The 22,054-nt window shown below is 37.3% G+C and overlaps 5 protein-coding genes across 5 annotated transcripts; 3 read left to right on the forward strand and 2 right to left on the reverse strand.

The window, feature by feature from the left end:
• On the reverse strand, positions 1-5,392 carry LOC129565624 (condensin complex subunit 1-like). The gene is made up of 8 exons (XM_055440703.1): positions 5,021-5,392; positions 4,487-4,946; positions 4,035-4,422; positions 3,577-3,909; positions 3,067-3,465; positions 2,691-3,001; positions 2,375-2,596; positions 1-2,174 (listed from the first exon to the last, which is right to left on the reverse strand). The coding sequence occupies exons 1-8, from the start codon at positions 5,136-5,138 to the stop codon at positions 140-142; spliced, it is 4,266 nt and encodes a 1,421-aa protein (XP_055296678.1). The 5' UTR covers positions 5,139-5,392; the 3' UTR covers positions 1-139.
• A 358-nt stretch (positions 5,393-5,750) lies between these two features.
• Positions 5,751-12,513, reverse strand: LOC129565626 (condensin complex subunit 1-like). Its single transcript, XM_055440705.1, has 8 exons — positions 11,221-12,513; positions 10,646-11,099; positions 10,162-10,549; positions 9,696-10,028; positions 9,164-9,565; positions 8,773-9,080; positions 8,427-8,648; positions 5,751-7,816 (listed from the first exon to the last, which is right to left on the reverse strand). The coding sequence occupies exons 1-8, from the start codon at positions 11,336-11,338 to the stop codon at positions 5,989-5,991; spliced, it is 4,053 nt and encodes a 1,350-aa protein (XP_055296680.1). The 5' UTR covers positions 11,339-12,513; the 3' UTR covers positions 5,751-5,988.
• On the forward strand, positions 12,054-13,130 carry LOC129565627 (uncharacterized). Its single transcript, XM_055440707.1, has 2 exons — positions 12,054-12,515; positions 12,611-13,130. Exons 1-2 carry the CDS (start codon positions 12,152-12,154, stop codon positions 12,805-12,807), a joined length of 561 nt encoding a protein of 186 aa, XP_055296682.1. The 5' UTR covers positions 12,054-12,151; the 3' UTR covers positions 12,808-13,130.
• A 796-nt stretch (positions 13,131-13,926) lies between these two features.
• On the forward strand, positions 13,927-15,347 carry LOC129565628 (uncharacterized). The gene is made up of 3 exons (XM_055440708.1): positions 13,927-14,323; positions 14,623-14,796; positions 14,872-15,347. Exons 1-3 carry the CDS (start codon positions 14,260-14,262, stop codon positions 15,084-15,086), a joined length of 453 nt encoding a protein of 150 aa, XP_055296683.1. The 5' UTR covers positions 13,927-14,259; the 3' UTR covers positions 15,087-15,347.
• Positions 15,348-15,640: 293 nt separating this feature from the next.
• On the forward strand, positions 15,641-17,761 carry LOC129565629 (tetratricopeptide repeat protein 17). The gene is made up of 3 exons (XM_055440709.1): positions 15,641-15,925; positions 16,028-16,994; positions 17,101-17,761. The coding sequence occupies exons 1-3, from the start codon at positions 15,818-15,820 to the stop codon at positions 17,511-17,513; spliced, it is 1,488 nt and encodes a 495-aa protein (XP_055296684.1). The 5' UTR covers positions 15,641-15,817; the 3' UTR covers positions 17,514-17,761.
• The last annotated feature ends 4,293 nt before the right edge of the window (positions 17,762-22,054 follow it).

Here is a 22,054-nt window from a genome sequence, read left to right on the forward strand (position 1 = left end):
TTTTTCTTATTCAAAACTTAATTTATTTCATGCTATTCCGCTTATTGTACTTTCTGATGAGAAAATGATCAAACAAACACTTCCATTAAATGTAAACATTAAACAATCTGAGTGAAATGTGCTGTGTAGAAAAATGCGTTTATCTTCGACCCCGTCGTCCTTTTGGAGTTTGTGCTGGTGGTTCATCGTCGCTGTCTTCGCTACTTTGACTGGCTGCTTGTGCTCGCCCTCTTCCACCACGTACACTGCGAGTCGATGCTGTTGATGAATCCAAAGCGACGGCTTGATTTTTGCCTCTGCCTTTACCTTTTGGTGGTGGTGAATTTTCCGCAAAATCATCATCTTCATCGTCATCGTCTGAGCTCAAGGCGGCGCGAGCAAAACGATTTATTTTATTCTTTTGTTTAGCCGCTTTTGTCGTAGCCTTCTTCTTATCTTTTTTAGTAGGTTGACTGGCCGATGGCATTGGAACATCATCACCATCCTGTCCACCATTAACCTCACCGTTAGCGACGGTTACATTGCCATTTTCATTCACTTGCAGGCATGCGGTCAATTTGGTATCTAGATCTTTAGCTAGATTTTTCAGTTCTGGTTTCGAAATCTGCTTGTTGGCATTCGAAATGATGGTCTTGAAGCAGTCATAGATTTCATCGTATTGAACCTTATCTCTATAGTTTGGTAGGTGATCGATGAGTTTTCGCATTGTTTTCTCTGAATGATTCAACAGTGATAAACAATAGGCAATGTCACGCCATTGACGTTCGGTGTTTGTATTTCGGAATCGTCCACACAGTTTCTCCACCAGACTCTCCACTTGTCGATCCTTTTGGATCAGTTCCAGCAAGTATTTCATGGAGGCACGGAATTTATCTTCAGCAAGCGGTAAATCGTTTGGACTCAACCGTGACACAATATCGGGCATGATTTTATAATACTCTTGATCTTTACTTTCGACCAATCGCCGGAAGAATTCCTTGGCGGCGCATTGAATTTCCGCATTATCGTCAACAATGCAAGTGGCTATATCGGCAATTTGACCCGTCACTCGAATGATTCCCTGCAAAATCACATACGACAACATTTTCAATGTAGTCAATCGTACGGTGTCGTCGGTTTCGAGTAGCGTTGTATAGAAATTTGGAATCCATGGTTCGATTGTGTTTGCAAATCGGCCCGTCAAATCAGCCAAACCGACAACTATGTTGCACTTCATCGATGCGTCTCTGGTTTTCTTCAGGATATTCATCAGGAATGCGATTCGTTCGGCACACAGATTGGCTGACACAACCATGAATCGCATCAAAGTAAGAACGGAAGCACGTTGAACGTATGCATTTGGATATTTAGCAGGTTGGCTTAGGATTTCGATTAAAATTGGAAGGAAATGATAAAGTAAACAATCGGCCGATCCAATCAACTGATTTTCACAAATATTATTGATAATTTCAGCCAGTGTATCTTCAGCCGTTGCACCCATATACGCTTCATCTTGCTCTTGTGGTTCGTTCGATGTATTTACGGTGGACAATCGTTTTAGACTCTCACTGGCCGATGCATTCAAGTTCATGGTTTTTCTCTTGTTGGGCGTATTTCGTTGCTCGTTTTTTTCCTTCTTTAATTCCTCGCGATATTTTATATTCAAATAGATATCATTGTCCAAATAGACCAACTCTTTTTCCGCAATGTAACCAAAAATGAATATGATACGTGGCAACAAGTAATTTGGAATGTACATTTCGGTCACTTGTGATGATTCGACACCATTCTCTGAAACATCCATCATTTGCTCGGATCGCCGTTGTGATATTTCATTCAATTTCTTGCACACATCATGAATTATGCCTTGGCACAACAAGTCCGGAGCCGAACACATTTTGTACAAAAAGTTGATGGTTTGCGATGTGATCAGTTCGAAGTCGGGCAGTTTGGGGTAGAAGAAGAATTTTTCGAAACTACTGATTATACTGTCAATGACCACTTCTTTGTCGTCGAAGCGTTTATAGTAGGCGCCGAGTTTATGTGTTTTTTCGCCATTTTCCAACGTTGGCTGAATGCTGTTCATTAGCAACTGCAGACAACCGGCAAAAATACGAGGATCCTGTACAACTCGTTGACTGTTTATAATGTCGATGATTAGCTTCTTGTTGTTGTGAGCAACTGCAGGCTTGGCACTGAAACAAAATGCAATTCGGATTAGTTTACAGTGGCACAAATTAAACTTGATTTGAAATCTAACTTGGCTAAATCCAAATTCAATAGAACTTTTCCAATTTTCTCCATTTTTTCAACTTGCTTCTTTATTATTTTCAAAATTTTCCATCAATTTTGTCATTTTTTCGCAAATACTTTCTTATGAACTAAAACGACTTACTTTGAGACCAATATCAACAGTTCCATACAGCATCTGGCATAGTTATTCGAAGTCTCTGGCAGTTTCAGTGTGAATCTTTCAAACATTACATTGATGATATTTATGTTGATCTCATCTGAAAGCACCCAGTGCTTGATCATCAATTCGAATGCCGTGTACTCTCCAGTCGAGATGTGTTGAAGGAAATTGTACAGATTGTCAACAACTTTCAGATGATGTGCTCTGTGTGAAACAATCAACAGCATTAGAACGTCAAGATAAATGTAATCATAACGAATATCGTCGATTTATAGTAAAAAAAAACGCCTCAATTTACCTTCCAGTGGCGTCCGTACCAAACAGAACCGTATGATATGCTTTAATGACAGCTTCACCCTTTTCATTTTTCTCCTGACCCTGAGGATTGACGTAGAGCAATCGAAGCATAAATCTCATTCCAACCTCTGTACCCTTGATATTGAACAAATAGCCAGTTTTGAAAAATTCAATGGCTTCCAGAACATCTGAGTTGGTGTTGGACATCAGCATTTCCTCTAGCTTTGGCACTGATCCAGCCATTGCTTTTGAAAATTCCAGTGCATCTTGTAAAAAACCGATGATGCCATCCTGTTTTTCCAGTTCGCTTTGCTAAACACAAGAAAAAATCTAATTTATTCAACTGTTTTCTCGATCGAAAATCGAAAATCACTTACAAAATCATCGAACAGGTATGAATTCAGCAACACGCTAAAGTACAAAATTTGTTCTTGGATCGGCAATTGATTTCGGGTTTCCTTGTTGCATTCATCCAACACAAAGATATAGCGGGCTACCGTTTCAAATTCGCCGCGCTTAAGTAAATCTCGAATTTTTTGCACACGTTGCTCGGACGTTTCATCGGTGTCAATACCATTTGTCGGCACATCATCAATTCGATTCTGTTCTTCGTCCAAAATTTCCTTCAACAGTGGCTCGAGAGCTGGTACGCAACGATCTCGGAAGTCGGCGATCACTTCCTGCTGCGTTCGTTCTTGTTCTATTTGTTTTTCACGGATTATGCGAGATTTTTCGGTTTCTCGGTTCAATTTATCTTCCACTTCTTCTAGTGGGAGCTACACGTCGCAAGTGAGGTAGGAAAAGTCACCGATTAAATAGAATACAGTGAATGGAAATGAAATAAGTGATGGGATATATCGTCACCAAAGTGCTTGGCGTATGCTTACCTTTGCAGAAAATGGATTCGATTCCAAAAATGATCGCAGCAAAGTGATTGCATTCTTGCGTACGGTCGCCGTTTTGTCGTCAAGACGTTCAATGGCCCTTTTGACGATACGAAGTATCCAAGCCAATGGGACAGCATCTCTGGTTTTCAACTCATTCCAAATGTGAAGGACTTTGGATCGTACGTAACTGCTTATGTCGTTCATATGATTCCATAGATCTTCTAAACATTCATCACGGAGTTGCTTTTGCTCATCATTTAAATCTTCGCCGCTTAGATGATTTATAATGACGATATTCATGACGCCAAATAAACTGTTTCGAACCGCATATGGCTGATGGAAAAACATACAATTTTCGCAAATGGATTACACATTCATTTAAACATCAATTAACTTGTGAACTTTGAACTTCAATGAACTTATTCCAAACAAACAGTTGAATATTCAATGTGGCTTACCTCCAAATTCAGTAGATCTTGTGCCATTTCCAAGCATTGTACTGACAGTTCTGGTGAATTTTCACCAATTTCCGTGATGAACATGCTTAAATGCTTCGATGTGGTCTGTGACGCTGGATTCACATTCACTTTGTCGATTAGTTCCTTCAGCAGATTGCTCAACACCGATGTGATACCAAATTCATCGTTCAAATACCGGACACCACGAGCGATGGGCACAACAGCCGATTCTTCGCGATCCATTATCTCGACAATTTGCACGGGAAAAGCAATACCATGACTGTACTGTTTGATAGCGGTGCCAAGAATTTGAAATACTGCATCATTGACCCGTTTCTCTTTCGTCGATGGATGCGTCAGTGATCGATAGGCCAATCCACACAGTAAACTATTTTTGAGAAGAGATTGAATTAAAATACCTGCAAACATCAATGCACACGGCATCAACTCACTTGACAAAATCCTGATCAATAATTGACATGTTCCACAGTTTTTCAATCGGCAACTGCATGATGTTACAAACTTGAATGAGAATATCGTATCGTTTCGCTTCATAGTTGATGAAATGTGGCAACGAATCATCGGTGTTTTTCTTATTCTTTCGACCGCCTGCTGTATTGGGCTGTGTCATATGGTTTTTCACAAACACATCAACCACTCGAACGGTGCTCACCAGCGGATACATGACCATTTTGATGAGATTGAGAAAATCATTTTGTCGATCCAATTGCTCTTGTTTCAAATAGGTATCAAGCATTTGGCCAAGACTTTCGGTGGTACGATACAGCAGATCGACGGCACGAACCAGATTACTGATCTGCAGCTGTTGTACATTTTCAATCACCGAGAAAAATGTATCGAAATGGTCAAACATGTAGAAAGCATCGCTTTGTTGAAGTGCTTGATGAGCAGCTATAGAGAGAACAACAGAGGATTTGTTTTTAGTTAACCGTTCTTCTTATGAATTAAACTAAATTTGGTTTTACCTCGAAGATGCGTCGGTATTTCGTTGGCATTATAAACTTGTTTCACAAAGTAATTTGAACCATCCTCATCCTCAAGCAGCTCCTTATTGTTTCGCGGTAGCTTGAATGAAAATTCCATGATTGTGTATCCACACCCAACAATTCTACCAAAATCTAACTGAAAATCGGTGTGAATTACACGTTCATACGCTAAATTCTATTTATTGATTCACAAAATGCACAAATTTAATGGGCTTCACTGTTCGAACAACCGTTAACATCAGCTGCTTCGTTCAAATGCTATGCGCTTGCATTTTAATGTTCGAAGATTCCTTACTTTTGTTTGGTTGGTGCAATATATAGCATCATCTGTCAAACAGTTGGCTCAAACGTGGCGCTGATGTCGACCATCTGAAGGCTTTCAAATTTGAATTCACCGATATCGTTAAAAGATAAGGCGATTCCGCATTGAAAATGGGGTTTTCAAGTGCATAAATCAATTGCAAAAATAAATAAAAATCAATTTTGGATTTTTAATTAAAAAAATTATGTCGATTTAATCGCACCGACATCATTTGTTTAATTTTATTTTTATAACCGAATGAATTTAATGAAACCTATGTTTGAAACCCTTCAACGGTACAAACTTTGAAAGTTGAACCAACAAACCTTTTATATGTTCTGCACTTCGAATTTTTAGCCGAGCTTCGTAGTAGATTTTTGAGCTGTTCGAAATTTAAAATTGAACATATTTTTTTCTGGTCTTTTTGGTTAATCTTTATTTTTAATCATTATTTATCGTCAATGAAGTGGATTTTACATGATTTTTTTTCTCGTATCATGGTCAATGTATATTATCTATGTAATATATGATTGCTCTACGCTCATTAGCGTATCCAAGAGAAAATGTTCAACTTTCAGATTGAAAATGTCAGTGAATTTACGTTTTGTCGAAAATGGCGTTTGAATTCAATTCAAAAATTTACTTTCTACTTTCGTTTGCGTCCTCGTCGTGGTGGAATATTTTCTTCCATCTCATCGTCCATCTCATCGGAGCTCCAGGTACGGGATGGTGCTCGTTTATTCTTCCTCGAATTAACCGCCTTCTTCCGCGTGTTTACCGTCTTGTTCTTTGATTTGTTTGCCGATGAAACATTTTCTGTGTCAATCATGCAAAGAGAAACATCGATGGATTCGTTGTTCTGTGTCGCCTCAAGGCATTTATCAAGTTTTGTCTCGAATTCCTTGGCCAAATCCTTTAAACCTGGTTTCATGATTTGTTTGTTTGCATTTGAAATGATTGTTTTGAAGCAATCATAAATCTCATCGTACTGCATTTTATCCTTGTAATTTGGCAGATTGTCAATGAGCCGCTTCATGGTTTTCTCCGTCGGACTGAGTAGAGATAAGCAAAAGCTGATATCCCGCCATTGACGTTCGGTATTTGTGTTTCGGTAGCGGCTGCACAGCTTCTCGACTAGATTTTCAGCTGGTCGATCTTTGTGGATCAGTTCGAACAAATATTTCATAACGACGCGGAATTTGTCTTCGAGCATAGCTGAATCATTCGAACTTAATCGCGATACGATATCTGGGATCACTTTGTAGTATTCCTGTTCCTTACACCCGACCAATTGACGGAAAAATTCCTTTGCTGTAATTTGAATTTCGATATTTTCATCGACGATGCAAACGGCTATTTCTGAAACTTGACCCGTAACTCGAATAATTGCCTGCAAAATCACGTACGACAGCATTTTCAAGGTAGTCAATCGAACGGTATCATCGTTTTCGAATAACAAAACAAAGAAGTTCGGGATCCATGGTTCGATTGTGTTTGGATATCGACTCGTTAAATCAGCCAATCCAATGATGATGTTACATTTCATGGAAGCACTTGTGCTTTTCCGCAAAATATTCATCAAAAATCCAATTCGATCGGCACAAAGTCTACCCGAAACCGCCATGAATCGCATTAGTGCCAAAACAGCCGCGCGCTGTACATAATTCTCGGAGTATTTTGCTGGTTGACTTAGGATTTCAATCAAAACTGGTACAAAATGATGCAATACACTATCGGCAGATCCAATCAATTGATTTTCACATATGTTGTTGATCATTTCAGCCAAATGATCTTCAGCCGTGGCGCCCATGTATGTGCTATCGGGATCATTTGGATCGACAACGGATGTATTTGCTGATGCCAATCGTTTGAGTGATCGATCCATTGTTCCATCCAAGGTTGTTTGGTTTTCATTTTTCTTCTGTTTTCTCAGCTCTTCGCGATATTTGACGTTTTGGTAGACATCATCGTGTAGATAAACTAGCTCTTTTGTGGCAATGTAACCAAAAATAAAAATTACCCGCGGTAATAAATATTTTGGAATGTGTAATTCGGTCACTTGTGATGATCCCGAGCCATTCGAATCCAACGTCTGCTGCTTGCGCTTCTGTGATATTTCATTCAACTTTTTACAAACGTCACGAATGATTTCCTGGCATAACAGATCCGGAGCCGAGCACATTTTGTACAAAAAGTCGATCGATTGCGATGCAATTGATTCGAAGTCGGGCAGTTTTGGATAGAAGAAAAACTGTTTGAAATTGTTGATTATGCTGTCGGAAATGTCGTCATCATCGAGGCGTTTGTAATAGCCAATGAATTTATTCGCTTTATCACCCACTGCCATTGGCTGAACGCTGTTCATCAGCAATTGTAAACAGCCCGCGAAAATAGGCGGGTCTTCGAGAATTCGCCGACTGTTGATTATATCGATGATGAGCTTTTTGTTGCTATGAGCAACAACTGGCTTGGCACTGAAACAAAATGAAATGATAGAATTATGATGTTTGGAGGGTTTTTTTTTATATGGACGCAGGAGATTGGTATAAATTCAGATATTTAAGATCCACGTGTTGCTTTAATTCAGTGTACAGTGTACACACTCAAGAAATCGAGTATACTTCAACGCAAAAGTCTGCGTGGGAACTGAAACTTCAACGAAAATCTATTTAATTTAGTCTGAGTTGCAATTTGGTAGAACAACAGATATCAATACGCATTGGCGCAATATAGAAATATATGATTACCGTTTGAACCAATATTAATTGATTAAAATTGATTGCGTTTTTTCCCTACGAAACTGTGGATATGAACAATTCAATTGTTCTAAAGAGAAGAAATGAACCCGTGAGCATAAAAATGACTTATTAAACAATCGCCGAACAAAACGATACAAGAAAAAACTACCGAACAAAACGTACCACAGCGGTAATGTGTAGCACAGCGGAGTTTCGTTTTGAACGGTACCGTCCTGCTGTGTTACGTTTTTAACGTGTGTTTTGTTTGGTAGTTTTTTCTTGTATCGTTTTGTTCGGCGATTGTTTAATAAGTCGTTTTTATGCTCACGGGTTCAAATAAGCTTACCTTGAGATCAAAATCAGTAATTCCATACAGCATCTGGCCGAATTGCTCGAAGTTTCTGGCTGTTTCAGCGTAAATCGTTCGAAAAGTACATTCACGATGTTGACATTGATATCATCGGAAAGTACCCAGTGCTTAATCATGAGTCCGAAAGCTGTGTATTCGCCAGTTGAAATGTGTTGCAAGAATTCGCACAGGTTATCAACGACTTTATGCGAATGCGTTCTGTTTGAAATTCAAAATGAAGTAATTAGAGTTTGATTCTTACCGTTGGTTTCACGGTTATTTTTTGCCGCCAAAATTGACAATCATTTTTCGATACAGAAAACTCTTTAGATTACAATCATACCTTCCAGTTGCATCTGTGCCGAACAGAATGCTGTGATATGCTTTCAAGACTGCTTCGACTTTATCGTTTTTGTCTTGACCCGTGTGGGTGTAGAGTAATCGAAGCATCATTCGCATCCCGTTCTCCGTTCCGTTGATGTTGAACAAGTAACCGGTTTTGAAGAATTCAATGGCTTCCAGAACATCTGTAATTGTGGTTGACATCAACATTTCTTCGATTTTCGGCACAGCATTTGCCACAGTCTCTGAAAATGTCAATGCATCTTTCAGGAAACCCAAAATGGTCGCTTGTTGATTGAGCTTATCTTCCTAAACAATTTAAAGAATTAATTTTTAGTTTTTATTTGAAAAATAACGAAAAATAGTCAACAAGAAGCTAACGTTTCACCCACATAGTCATCGAATAAATACGATTGGAGCAACATGACGAAATAGATGACTTGTTCGACAACGCGTAACGGCTTCCATTTCTCATAATGTCCAACTAATGCATCTAGTTGGATTATGTATGGCGCTACATCGAGGAATTGTCCATTGTTCAAAAATTGCCGGATTTTCTGAACTCGTTGCTGTGGTTCGGCCTCGTCAAATTTTGCATTTGCAATCAACGATTCCGTTCGTTTTTCATCGCTCAGAATACTCATCAGAATCTGTTCCAGTTCTGGCTTACAGCGATGCATAAAATCTGCTTGTGTATCGTGTTTGGTACGTTCTTGTCTCCTTCGTTTCTCTTGGATGAGATTCATTTTGTTGGTCTCCTCCTCCAATTTCTGTTGAATCTTTTCCATTTGCAACTGAAAAATAAAGAGACAAAAAATGTGATGAGCGAATTTCTAGTTCGAACACATGAAGCTGTATTTTAACGTTTGATTCAATTGATGGATTGGTTTTTCGAAAGATCTTTCACTCGTAACCTTTTCTTACCTTTGATGCAAATGGATTTGATTCCAAAAATGATCGCAGCAAAGTGATTGCATTCTTGCGTACGGTCGCCGTTTTATCGTGCAGACGTTCGATGGCTCGTGTCACAATCCGAAGTATCCAATCTAACGGCACTGCATTTCGATTTTTCAAGTCATTCCAAATTTGCAACACTTTTGATCGCACATAACTGCTGATGTCATTCATGTGTGTTAATAAATCGTCCAAACATTCGTCGCGCAGCGCTTTTTGTTCGTCGTCGAGCTCTTCACCACTTAGGTGTTTGATGATAACTGTGCTTATGACACCGAATAAGCTGATTCTAACGGCATACGGCTATGATTACAAGTGGAATAAAAACAATTGTATTTATAATATCCCGAATTAGTTAGAATTATCGTATTTTTCAGTCCTCAAATCCTACGTGAGGATATCATTATTGGCTGCTGCTTAAAATAGTCCCACTTACCTCCAAATTAAGTAGGTCTTGTGCCATTTCCAAGCATTGCAATGATAAATCCATCGAAATCTCTCCCACCTCGGCTATGAATAAGCTCAAATGTTTCGATGTGGCCTGTGCCGCTGGATTCACATTCACCTTCTCGATTAATTCGCGTAACAGCTTAATCATTACGGTGGTAATTCCGAACTCATCGTTTAAATACCGAACACCATGGGCGATGGGAACAACAGTCGATTCTTCACGTTCCATAATCTCAACGATTTGAATTGGGAAGGCGTTGCCATGACGATATTGTTTGATAGCGTTGCCAAGAATTTGGAACACCACATCGTTGACCCGTTTTTCTTTTGCCGATGGATGGGACAGCGAACGATAAGCCAAGTCACATACCAAACTGAAGTGTGTGTGTTCGACAAAAAAGAAATCAAAATAACCGGAGTTTTTTTTTATGGAAATGATCTAAATTTTCTGACGTATACTCTAAACTTACTTCACGAAATTCTCTTCAGCAATGGATATGGGCCAGAGTTTATCAATTGACATTTGCATTATGTTGCAAATTTGAATCAGAACATCATAGCGTTTTTCCTCATATCGAACAAATGCTGGCATCGAATCATTGGTGTTCTTTTTGTTTTTACGGCCACTTTTCGCCTGAATCGAATTATTCTTCACAAACAGATCAACTGCACGAATAGTGCTCACCAGCAAGTACATCACCATTTTTGTGAGATTAAGAAAATCCATTTGTCGATCCAATTGGTCTTGCTTCAGATAACTGTCGAGCATTGCACCAAGTTTTTCCGTTGTTCGATACAACAGATCCACTGTTTGATTCAAATGGTCAATCGATAGCTTGTCTGCATTTTCGGTAACAGAGAAAAATGTGTCGAAATGATCAAATATGTAGAATGCATCACCGGCTTTGAAGGCTTGACGTGCAACTGAAAAATAAAACCGAAATCGGAATAATTATGAATTTATTTTCTTTTTAATATGATAAACTTGAACTTTGAAATGCACTGAACGGTAAAAATAACAACAATTGTGTGATTCAGAACATACGTTGAAGTTCTTTTGGTATTTCAGCCGCATCATAGATTTGTTTCACAAAATAATTGCTACAATTGGCATCTGTCAAGAGCTCTTTATTATTCCGCGGGATCTCGAACTCGAAATTCATCTTTGACACAATCCACTGAACTAATTACACAATACCATGAAACTATTGCTATTGTTCTGCACAAGAATGCTCGCACAGACAACAAACCGTCACTATGAGAAGCTATAATTGAACTGCCGCTGCTTTTGTTTTTCGTTCGGTCACATTTGTGAGTGTTTGTCGTTTCGCCAATGGGTGACATGCACCGACACGAAGTCGAGCGGTAATGTGGTTTGTTGGTGCCTATCGCAACCGCACAAATTTACAGTTTGGGATGTTTATTTAGATATTGAAAACCAAAAATAGAACATGCTCGGCTTTCAGTTATGAATAGAAGGGAGAACTCTGCTTCATTATTCAGAAATTTGATCATTTTAAGTGGACACAATTTTATCATCGTCAATGTTTCAATTTCTCCATTACATCATTTTTCGCTTGCGTCGTTACTTACAGTTTTTGGAATCGATTCGATGTTATCGATAAACATTCGGCACTGTTTATATACCGAAAAATTATGTGTAAATATTTTTGTGCGAACGTTCTAAAATTCCACAGGCGGCGCGCTATTCCGTTCACTTACATTTTCGTTGTTGATGTTCCACAAATGTTTCGTCCAATGCTTCACATTCAACCACTGACTGAACAATATGTAAATACCATAGCACCGTTATCCTATGGGTTCTCTATGCGTGCTTTGTGTACAATGCCACATCAATACAAGTGTCAATTTTATTCTTGTTCTCGCTGTCGACTGCGCTGCATCGCATACTCGTTGTGTTTTTTTTCTTCTTTTCTTTTCGTTCAATGTAACGCACATTTTATTTCTTCTATCAAATGATGTCGCGTAGTCTACGGTCAAATAGTCGATGGCAAAAATTACAAGTTCAACAAATCAAACAAGCCGATAACGAATTGCGCACAAATATTAACAATTGTATAAAGACAAGCGTTGACTGTTTTGATCAACGAGAATTTCTAAGTTTATTTGCGCTGATTCCAGCGAAGCAACAAAATGGCAAGGTACATCGGCCAGTTTCGATACGAAAATCGCTTTCTGTACAGCGGCCAGTTAAAAAGATCGTGAAAGTGGGACAGCCAATTAGGAAGCTTCGGCCACCACCTCCGCCTCTACCACAGACCAATGATGATTCCAATAATAATCGGTTTGACACTCGAACGAAACGCAAAATTACACTGGGTAAGTGCACTGAACCATATGTATAAAATACATGTAGCATGGGTTCTAACCGATTATTTTGGTCATTTTTGTCGTGTTTTTTTTTCATATCACAGAGAGCTACATCACCGAGGCATGCCATGTTCAGGACACATTGTTGGCTCGTAAGCTATATTTGTTGAACGAATTGTACGAGGCCGTTGCCGATAAACGAAAATTTGACATTTTCGATGAGCAAGACAAACAAAGGAATATCATTTTGAAAATTATGATCAACGAATTACACACAAAATTGATGTTCCTTCGCAATTAGAACACATAATGAAATAATTTTGCGCAAAACAGAACAAAACTTACCAGACATATGGCATTTTAGCCATACATTTGATGTACTTTTTACAAACGACATTTGTACGACACAGTCATATAGCTCAAACGATTTATTATCTAGTTTTAAGACATTCATATTGAATTTACTCTGTATTCATAAGCCATTTACAATATTCCAATATTCTCTTTACTCAATCATATGTATAGGAAAACAAAACAAGCTATTAGCTTTCCAAATTTGTGTTCAGTGCCCAACAGAAGAAAAAAATATATATAAAAAAAATTGTGTATATGTTAACAAGAAAACGTATCTCTTTTATGTTCTTAGTGTCTTTTGTTTCGATGTTCAAGGGAATTTTTCTCGTTCAAAACCAAATTGTTTTCAAATGGAGTATCCAAAATATTGCAATATATCATATTTGCATACTTCAATTGAAAATGGCCCAAATACGCCTTTTTGTTTCCAGTCAAGTCGCATGAAGAAAATATGAATTGAATTCAGACCGAGAAAATCTCAACGATAGAAGGTGAAGAAAATCTGAATAAGAAAAACACATGCATGCATCAACCCTGTTAAGAGATAAAAAGTCAAATTTCCGGTCATACAAACATGGTCCATTTGACATTTCAACAAATCCAACACGATTCTTGGTAACTTTGAATATTTGACCGATAGATGTATGCGAATCCATTCCCACACCGTCAACCGATTGTGTGGCTGTCGATTTTTTGTTACTTCTCTTGCTACATTTCTTATTTTCGCTGTCTGTTATAAGTTATAACTTATAACATGAAATAGAGTGTACACTACGTTTTACCACAGCGTGGACGACGACGACGACGGCGAATCGACGAGAAACCACTTATTCAAGCTATCTTGCTTTCGGCTCAATCGAATCTGCATGGATATGCGAACAGCGAAAGCAAAACCGACACAAAATAAAAGAAGAAGAAGAAGAAAAAAACATAAGCAACGACTGAGAAGCAGCGATCAGAAGAAAGAGAAAGACACAAACACACACTCACAACACATCTGAAGTGAATGAATGAGCGCACAACTTAAACCGAAAAAAAAACTGAATATAAATGTACAAAATGGTATTGGTGTGTTGTTGGAATGGTTCGCTTTCAATGGAGAACTGTGGATTGTTGTTTTTCTGTTGTTGTTTGTCTTACACAAATTTGATGGTGTGCGTATGCACGTAAATCTATTCATCTTGGTATGGAAAAGCCACTCGAAAACGTCGAAATAATGTACATTTCGCTTATAGTGTAAATACGAATTTCTATGCTGCACAACATAAAATTGTAATTCGTATTTCAATAGCGAGCGAGTGAAAGAGAAACAAGTGTTTGTGTGTTCTTCGGTTTTTGTTGCAATTTTTTTCGGACACATTCTCGTAATAATAAATGAAGCATTGGAATTGGTTCAAAAATGATAACAAAATTTATTTATTTAAGTGCTGTGATATTTGTTATTAGTTTAGATATTACTGAAGGTGAGTGAAACGATCGAAAAAATGATGCACATTGTGAAATGGAAACACGAATTTTAAGCATTGAAATCTTTTGTGCATCGTTCAGATTGAATGCGATACGATTTAAAAGTGGCTCTAAATTATTTATGAACAATTAAAGTGTTTTTTAATGCCAAATTTAGAGACATAAAGAGCGATTTCTTTGACTCGTTCGGCCACTATTATTAGTCATCGCACTGACTCGTTTTATTGTTGTTGTTGTTGGTATATGCATCAAATGTCATAACTGGTTCACTTGAATTTTTTTGTGTTTGTTTTAGGTGCCTTGAGAAGATGTTACCAATGTCGTTCGCGTGGTGAGCTCGGCAGCTGTAAAGATCCATTCAAATTTAATGTCACTCAAATTGAAAATGAGCACGGAATCACCGCCATACCGTGTGCATCTGGATGGTGCGGCAAAGTCATCGAAAGCCAAGGCACACTGAGAGATGATGGTAAGTGGACACTTTGAATGGTGGTTCAGTTAGGTTTTTGTGCAAATTTACTAAAATTTCACTCAAAATTTTTAGATTACGATATGGCAACACAACGAATGTGTGTGCAACGAGGGCCATCCGATTCAGAGGATCGATGTGCACACACCGTGTACAATTACAAAAAAGTCTACATGTGTTTCTGCCAAGGCGACTTATGCAACACAGCCGCCGATAGTTTTGCACCGAATTTCTTGAAATTATTAGTAATTTCACTGGTAGTCATACTTCGAAGCCGCACACAGTTTTGATGGCATGAATATTATTTTGGAGAACAAAGTAAAGCATTTTATTTTTTGTTGACTCAATCAGCATGTAAATAATCCAACAATCGGATAGTCGTATTTTTTTTTTACTTTTGCGAGTTTTGTTCGAAAATGAATGAGAGAAGCTAGTTGAATTTTTGTGTATGCATTTGCTTTTTAAATTGTCAATGTGTGTTTTTTTGTAAATTGTATCGAAGTAGCTTCACATATTGTAATAAAGAATAAGAATTCCGAAACTAATCGAAATCAAGTGTGTTTTTTTTTCAGATTTGGGAGTAAATTTCTTAGACATAGACATTTTTTTCTGTTTAATGTTACAAAAAATTAATACAAACCTGAGAAAAATAAAAATAAAAAACATTGAAAAATCAGTAGAAGTTAGTCACGAAGAGGAATTTAAGAAGAAAAAAAAGGAAAAAATAAAGTTGAAAGTTGACGTACAGATCAACGGTCGCCATAAGCTATGCAACCGTCGTTTCAAAGTGTGAATGTCATGAATCACAATCTACTACTTCATGTGACTTCGAATTGTGTCTTGTGATAAGAGTTGCGGTAGTGGATTGGTTGCTTTGACAGATGGAATGCATTGTTTACCGAGGTGCAAGGCAATATAGTCAAATTGTTGAAAATATTTTTTATTTTGGAATTTTGTCGAGATTCCTTTGAACGAAAAGGATGAATAGTGAGATTTAGATCGATATCAAGTGTGTGCGAAAATGATGTCTTCCGTGGCAGTAATACTGATAGTGGCATTCGTGCTGTTGAATCGCTACGATGCAATCAATCATTGGGGCATTACACCAGATGGAACGATTCAGCCACAGGTTTGATACATACACACAACGGAAAAACAAAAAACAAATTAAAGTTGATTACGTGATGACATTTGACCGCTAAATGATATCAACTTTGTTTATATATTTCAGGTTGATTCGATTTTCTACTTACGTCGACCAGATGATTTGGTAGCATTTCTCAATCAATTCGACTACCGCCAAACAATCATTTCGATAAATGCACAATTGCTGTCGCTACAAATGGAAATTACCGACAAAGTGCAACAGTCAACATTCTTTCAAGTCGAAATAATGTCACACACCGAATGTTTGATTTACTATTCGCTCAAAGATGAGGATATGTACAGCACGCTCAAAGACCGAAAGTACTTCAATCGTATCAATACAAAACGAATGATAACCAAAAGCAATGACGTAAAACGCTCCAATGATGTGTATCCAGTGTGTGATGATGTGCAATTTAGTTTGTCGTGTTTCGAACACCTGCACAGTATGCTAAATCGACGGAGACTGCAAATGAGTGCCGAAGTGCCATTGCATTTGGACGAATTGGGCGTGCTGAAAGACAGTTTTGTAAAGATGATTAAGTTTGGATTGCAACAGGAGCCACTGTCATGGAAGTACCCGGTATTAGCATCATATTTCTGGCGGGCAAAAGGCAATGCAAAACGTGCCGCCGAATGTGCACGACGTGCCATTTACTTGGCGCCACGCAAATACTTGGATATTCCATTACTAAGCCTTGCCACCATTTTGCAACGGTCAAACAAAAGTCAAGACGCGTTGGTTGTAATGCAAGGCGCCTACAACCATGGGCCTGATGTATTCGAGAATCAAATCGGCCTTGGAAACGCATTATTTTTAACGTCCGACTTTTCTGGAGCTTCGAAAATATTCAAGAGTGCCGTTGCTCTAGACGCACAATTCACCAATCGATTAGAATTTATACAAAAATCAATGTCATGCTTCAAAACGATTAAGCAAAAGCTGAAGGAATTTCAACATCAAGTGGACGATATTTTTGCACTGCTCGATAATTATAAGCGGAATCAAACGAAACTCGAGGATTATTTGAATCGGGTGCTGAGCGAACAAGGTAAACAAATTTATTTGCTATTTTTGCACAAGATATCAAGCTTTTCGATACATCTTGTAATACATTGTTTCTTCTTGTCGTTTCGTTTGTTCCATTCAAATTCTAGTTCCAATCGCAAAACGTTTGGCCGATCCATCGTTTGACGTATATTCACATCATTTGCTGCATCGCGGCCAGTACTGTAAAACCAAAGAAATGCCCGACTCCAAGGAGCCAATTTTATTTTGTGATTTTTACACTGACTTGCAGTCACAACTGCCCAAAGAAGATTTAATTGTGGATATTGTTCATCATTTTGCCGAGGCAGCGCCGAAATTTATTGATAATTTCAGTTTAGGCGTCTATCGGTATTTGAATATTGAAGATTTCAACGATAATGACAATGGAAAAACCCCGCATTCGGATACAAAAAAAGATAAAGTATCCACGACAACGCAACGCACAGCCACAACCGCCACCATAGACTCCAATCAAAGCCCACTGAATAATTTTGATATGAAACAATATGAAGTCTTATGACAAAAGATTTTAGCACGATAAGCTGGATACATTACCTCAGTTTTTTTTAGCTGCCATATTCACTTATCGTACGTAAAAATGACAACAACAAAAAAAGAAAAAGAGTATTTAGGTTTAGTCTCGCAAAGAGATTATTTTATTGTCTCAAGTGTATTTAATAATAGTATTTGATTGATTAGTGTCTAAAATTAAGAGTATTTAAATAAAGAAACAGAAAATAAAACGACAACGGAAATTGTACATAGAAATTGATTTGGTTGTTTTCTTTTTCTAATGAATTTGACTTTTGGTTGATGCGTTGTCCCACGATGCATTGGATAACCCACAATAGCCGCTGTCACACGCACAAGAGTTGAATCTAATCATGTGCAGTGGCCAGCAGCTGTAATAGGTACCATTCTTTCAAGGAGTATGAAATGAAACGGATGATGCGGATTATGCTATTTTCTGTCACTGCGTGTTTACCTGAAAACTCTTAAGACCATCCAAAAATAAAATTGACGCACGAACAGATTTCTAAAGAAGAAAAAATTTAGTGTTTGCGTAAATGTTTCATATTGATATTCAATTATAATTGAATGGATGATTTTCAATCCCTTTCGAAAACACTTGTTTTCCCATAATTCGGCATTTTTGCAGCTTTAAGGCAATTCAATGTAAAAAAAAATAACATTTCTCGTTACTTTATCTATGAGTGTTGTTGATAATCTGTGATTTTGTGGAAAACAAGATCTAGAATCCTCAACACGAGCTTATGAATGGAAAAATAACAGCAAAATGATATGAATAAAAAACACGGCTGTTCACATGGGAATTGTGTGGATTTGAAAGGTACTTCGTGTAAGACCATATAATATTTCTAATGATATAGCAGCAACATATAACTATAATATGCATTAAATATAAAGCCATGTGGTCTCCTTCTGTGGTTAATATCGAAGTTTTTGTGACAAACTTTTATTTTTTTCAAATTTAAATTATTTAAGAGTTTTCGACAATTGTTTATGTCACCGCCCACTTTCACTCATTCAAAAAGTTAAGTGTATAGTTCTAGCGGTTTGCGCTTTTGTTGCTTGCTTCTGACTGTTGATGTGTGGTTTAAAGACATAGTAACACGCACATTATTGGTTTTGTTCCGCGAGACAAAAAAGACTCACCCTCTCCAATCCACGTTAGTCGATGTTGATTTTCGAGGTGAAAATGTTTTTTTCGGCAAATGAAATCCACGTGTTCGAAATGGAAAGTGTTTCGACCCTTCTAAATTATCAAAAACTAACATTTAGTTAACTATCATTTCTATCGATGTACAAAAACTTTTCAAATCAACCACGACGGCCAATCTAATTGTTGTGATTCAGAGAATGTAGAATCTTAAAAATGATACAATTAAAATGCGACGTTCATTGAAAACCCCCATTCAAAAGCAGAAAAAAGAATAACAAACACACGCATGCCACATTAATACGGTGTATAATAATGTATTGTTCCCATTTTTTTCGAAGTGGAAACATTTGTTATCGTACCCATAATACAAAATCGTTCATAAGAGCATTTTTCGTCAAATATTCATAACATTTTGTCGATACAATACACATACTGAACTGGATCATTTGTTGCTGGTGTGTATTGTTATGCGCCGATTATTAGTTGCCATCGGAAAGCCAAACTACTTGTAATTATTATTTAAATTGTTGTAGAAAGAGAGAGAGAGGGAGGGAGGGAATCAAAAGAAAATTAAACGAAAGGGTGTTCAAAGCATTGCTTGATTTTATATTTATAGGTCGACCAAGCGAGAATCGAATGCGCGCCAAATGGTTCAAAGGAAACTTTAAACAATTCATTTGATTTACGTCGAATTCGAAGTTAGCCAAACTGTCGACGGGATTAAAAGGAAATTAAATTAGAGCAAGAAAAAGTAGGCTCTGAATTTGCATTGATTGACTAGTAAAAATTTAAGAAATTATATCGTTGAAAGTGCTCCAATTCAAATATAGGTAAAATGGCATCTTCGATACTGGACAAAACGCGTCATTCTGATTTGGAAAACGTTAACAACTTGGTGAATTCCGTGAAATCGCTGGAAAATGTCTTTCAACATGGGATCGATATCAAGAAAGATGGTGAAAAAATCGACACCGACGAAAAAATGCTTTCGTATCAAACGGCATTTTGGGAATCGCACATGAAATGCATCGACTCTTGCAACGATACATACATGAATATCAATGAAAATGCGGCACCGGACAAGGCAGACAAATGTTGCAAAAAAATCTGGGACTTTTGCTGCATGGTCAACATGTACAATGGAATGATTTACGCTAAATGGCCGACCACCGATTTGGAATCGAGAAAATTGACCATTTTACTTGCAATCTGCGATATTGAAAAGTTTCGATGTGAACCAAATCAACAAAGTAACAGTAAAAAAGATAACTTTGATGGATTCGATGATCCAGCAGCAACATCAACGCCTAAAAATGAATCCAGTTGCGATGAATCGTAACAACGAACCGTTGAAACATTCAATGTACTAGCATGAAGAATAAAATCCAGCAAAAAAAATAACGGCCAATCCATTTTTTTTTTGTAAAATATTTACACGTTGTTGGTGTGGCGACAACAAGTGAATTGCTCGTGAATTTATAATCCGTTTCGAAAATGGCTTTTGAGTACACAATTTACAAAAAGAATGAAAATTAAATGAGTTATGCAATTTTAATGTAATAAAAAATGAGCGAGAAAAAAAAGAAACCAAATCATTTCCATAGTTAACGAGAAACGAGCTATTTTTTCCAGTATGTTAATTTACCACTTGAACAAAAAGACACACTGATTTAAACCCAATCAAAGAGAGATGAAAAAAAACAACAGCAACTGTAAGTTTATTGAATGCAATGCAAATGAAGTAAGTGGATTTAAATATTTGTTTACACACTGTTCACTTTCGATGGTGCACATACGCTCTGGTAAGTACTTTTTAAATGACTGACCAATCAATTGGCCGAGCACTTCCTTTTATAAGCGATCTTATGCCGTGAATGGCGCGCGGGGTGCGATTGGTAGCGCACTTTTCACTGACAGACAACATACACACACACACCATCTTATTTAATATCCCCCGCAAACACATGCTATTGTCGTCGTGTGGCCATCCATTGTCAGACAATGCTTAAACCATTCTCCATTCGCGTTTGCATATATAGATGGTCCGTATATGTGTGTATATGTCTATCGATACTGATAATAATGACACGTCGATGACTGGCGATCCGTTTATTTTTTTTCTTTCTATTTTTCATTCCGTCTCTTTCCGTTTCTATTCCTCGATACCGTTCATCATATCATGTCGCAGTGGCTACTTCTTAGTTTTATGTTTTGTTTTGTTTTGTTTTGTTTTTTTCTTGCTCTATTTAAAATGAGGTATTTTATGCCGTACGACTGTTGTATGGGCTCAACCATACAAAGAATTCATCGATTGCTAATAAATATATGTACAAATGAAATACATCGTTGTTTCGAATGAAATGTAATATTAACCGCCTTTGCTTTTCATTTCAATTTCCAATTGAATACAAAAAAATTTCTACCCAACGTCACACATATACTATGCACAAATGACAAAAGCAGCACATACACACCAGAAAATATTTGAAAGGCTTTATTTTGCCCATTTCGAACATCGAACAGACGTCTATCTTATTTATGACAAATTATAGTAAGTCGGTAAAATATGTCTCCAATTTAAAAATCGAAATATGATTAAAATATTCAATAATTGATCGATAGGACGTTTTCATTAGAAATATTTTGATTTTTTGTCTTATGAAATATTGATCAGTGGTAAGGTTCCACCATAGACAGTCATTGAAGTCGTTTTTTAACGCACACACATATTTCCAATTTTTGTTGCTTGCATTTGATTAATAATAATTTAAGTATTGCTTCATGTGAAATTTAGTTTGAAAACATTATGCTACATTTGAGTATTCACAGCGTGTTGAGAGAGAAAAAAAGGCCATTTGAAACGGAACTGTAGGTAGACGGTGAAATAATTGAATATCCGATATTCTTAGTTTTTGTGTATGCGACGTTTTGAGCTGATAATATGTCACGCGACTCCGAATCAATATGAAACCTTAGAAAGATCCTTCCCCTATAAGACTCTGGGCGAGCGTATGTGTTTATTTTTTTTTCGTTTCATTTACTCTGTTCTTCATTTTGATGTGTGTCCACCTTACTACTCTTTTCCGACGGTTAAACAGCACTCTCTTACTCACAAATTTTCATAACTTGAAAAATTGTGCTGTTTTTAGTGCATCATTTGTATGGTTGCCGCGACACGGCATCAAATTTAAAAAAAAATGTATAACAAGTCTAGAATTTCAAAAACCGTTGCTCCATTTGATACTATTCATTTTCATTCTGTTTAGTTTTTTTTTTCGTGACTAGCGCACTTAATTTTTTTTCCATTTCGCTTCTAAGCCTAGACTATGGATCCATATGCACTCAACAAAGAAGTTACCTTTGTCAGCGATAATTAT

The sequence above is a fragment of the Sitodiplosis mosellana genome, unplaced genomic scaffold (assembly GCF_009176505.1).
Source record: "Sitodiplosis mosellana isolate CC-2019 unplaced genomic scaffold, AAFC_SMos_1.0 Smas_scaffold_3, whole genome shotgun sequence".
Taxonomy (NCBI): Eukaryota; Metazoa; Arthropoda; class Insecta; order Diptera; family Cecidomyiidae; genus Sitodiplosis; species Sitodiplosis mosellana.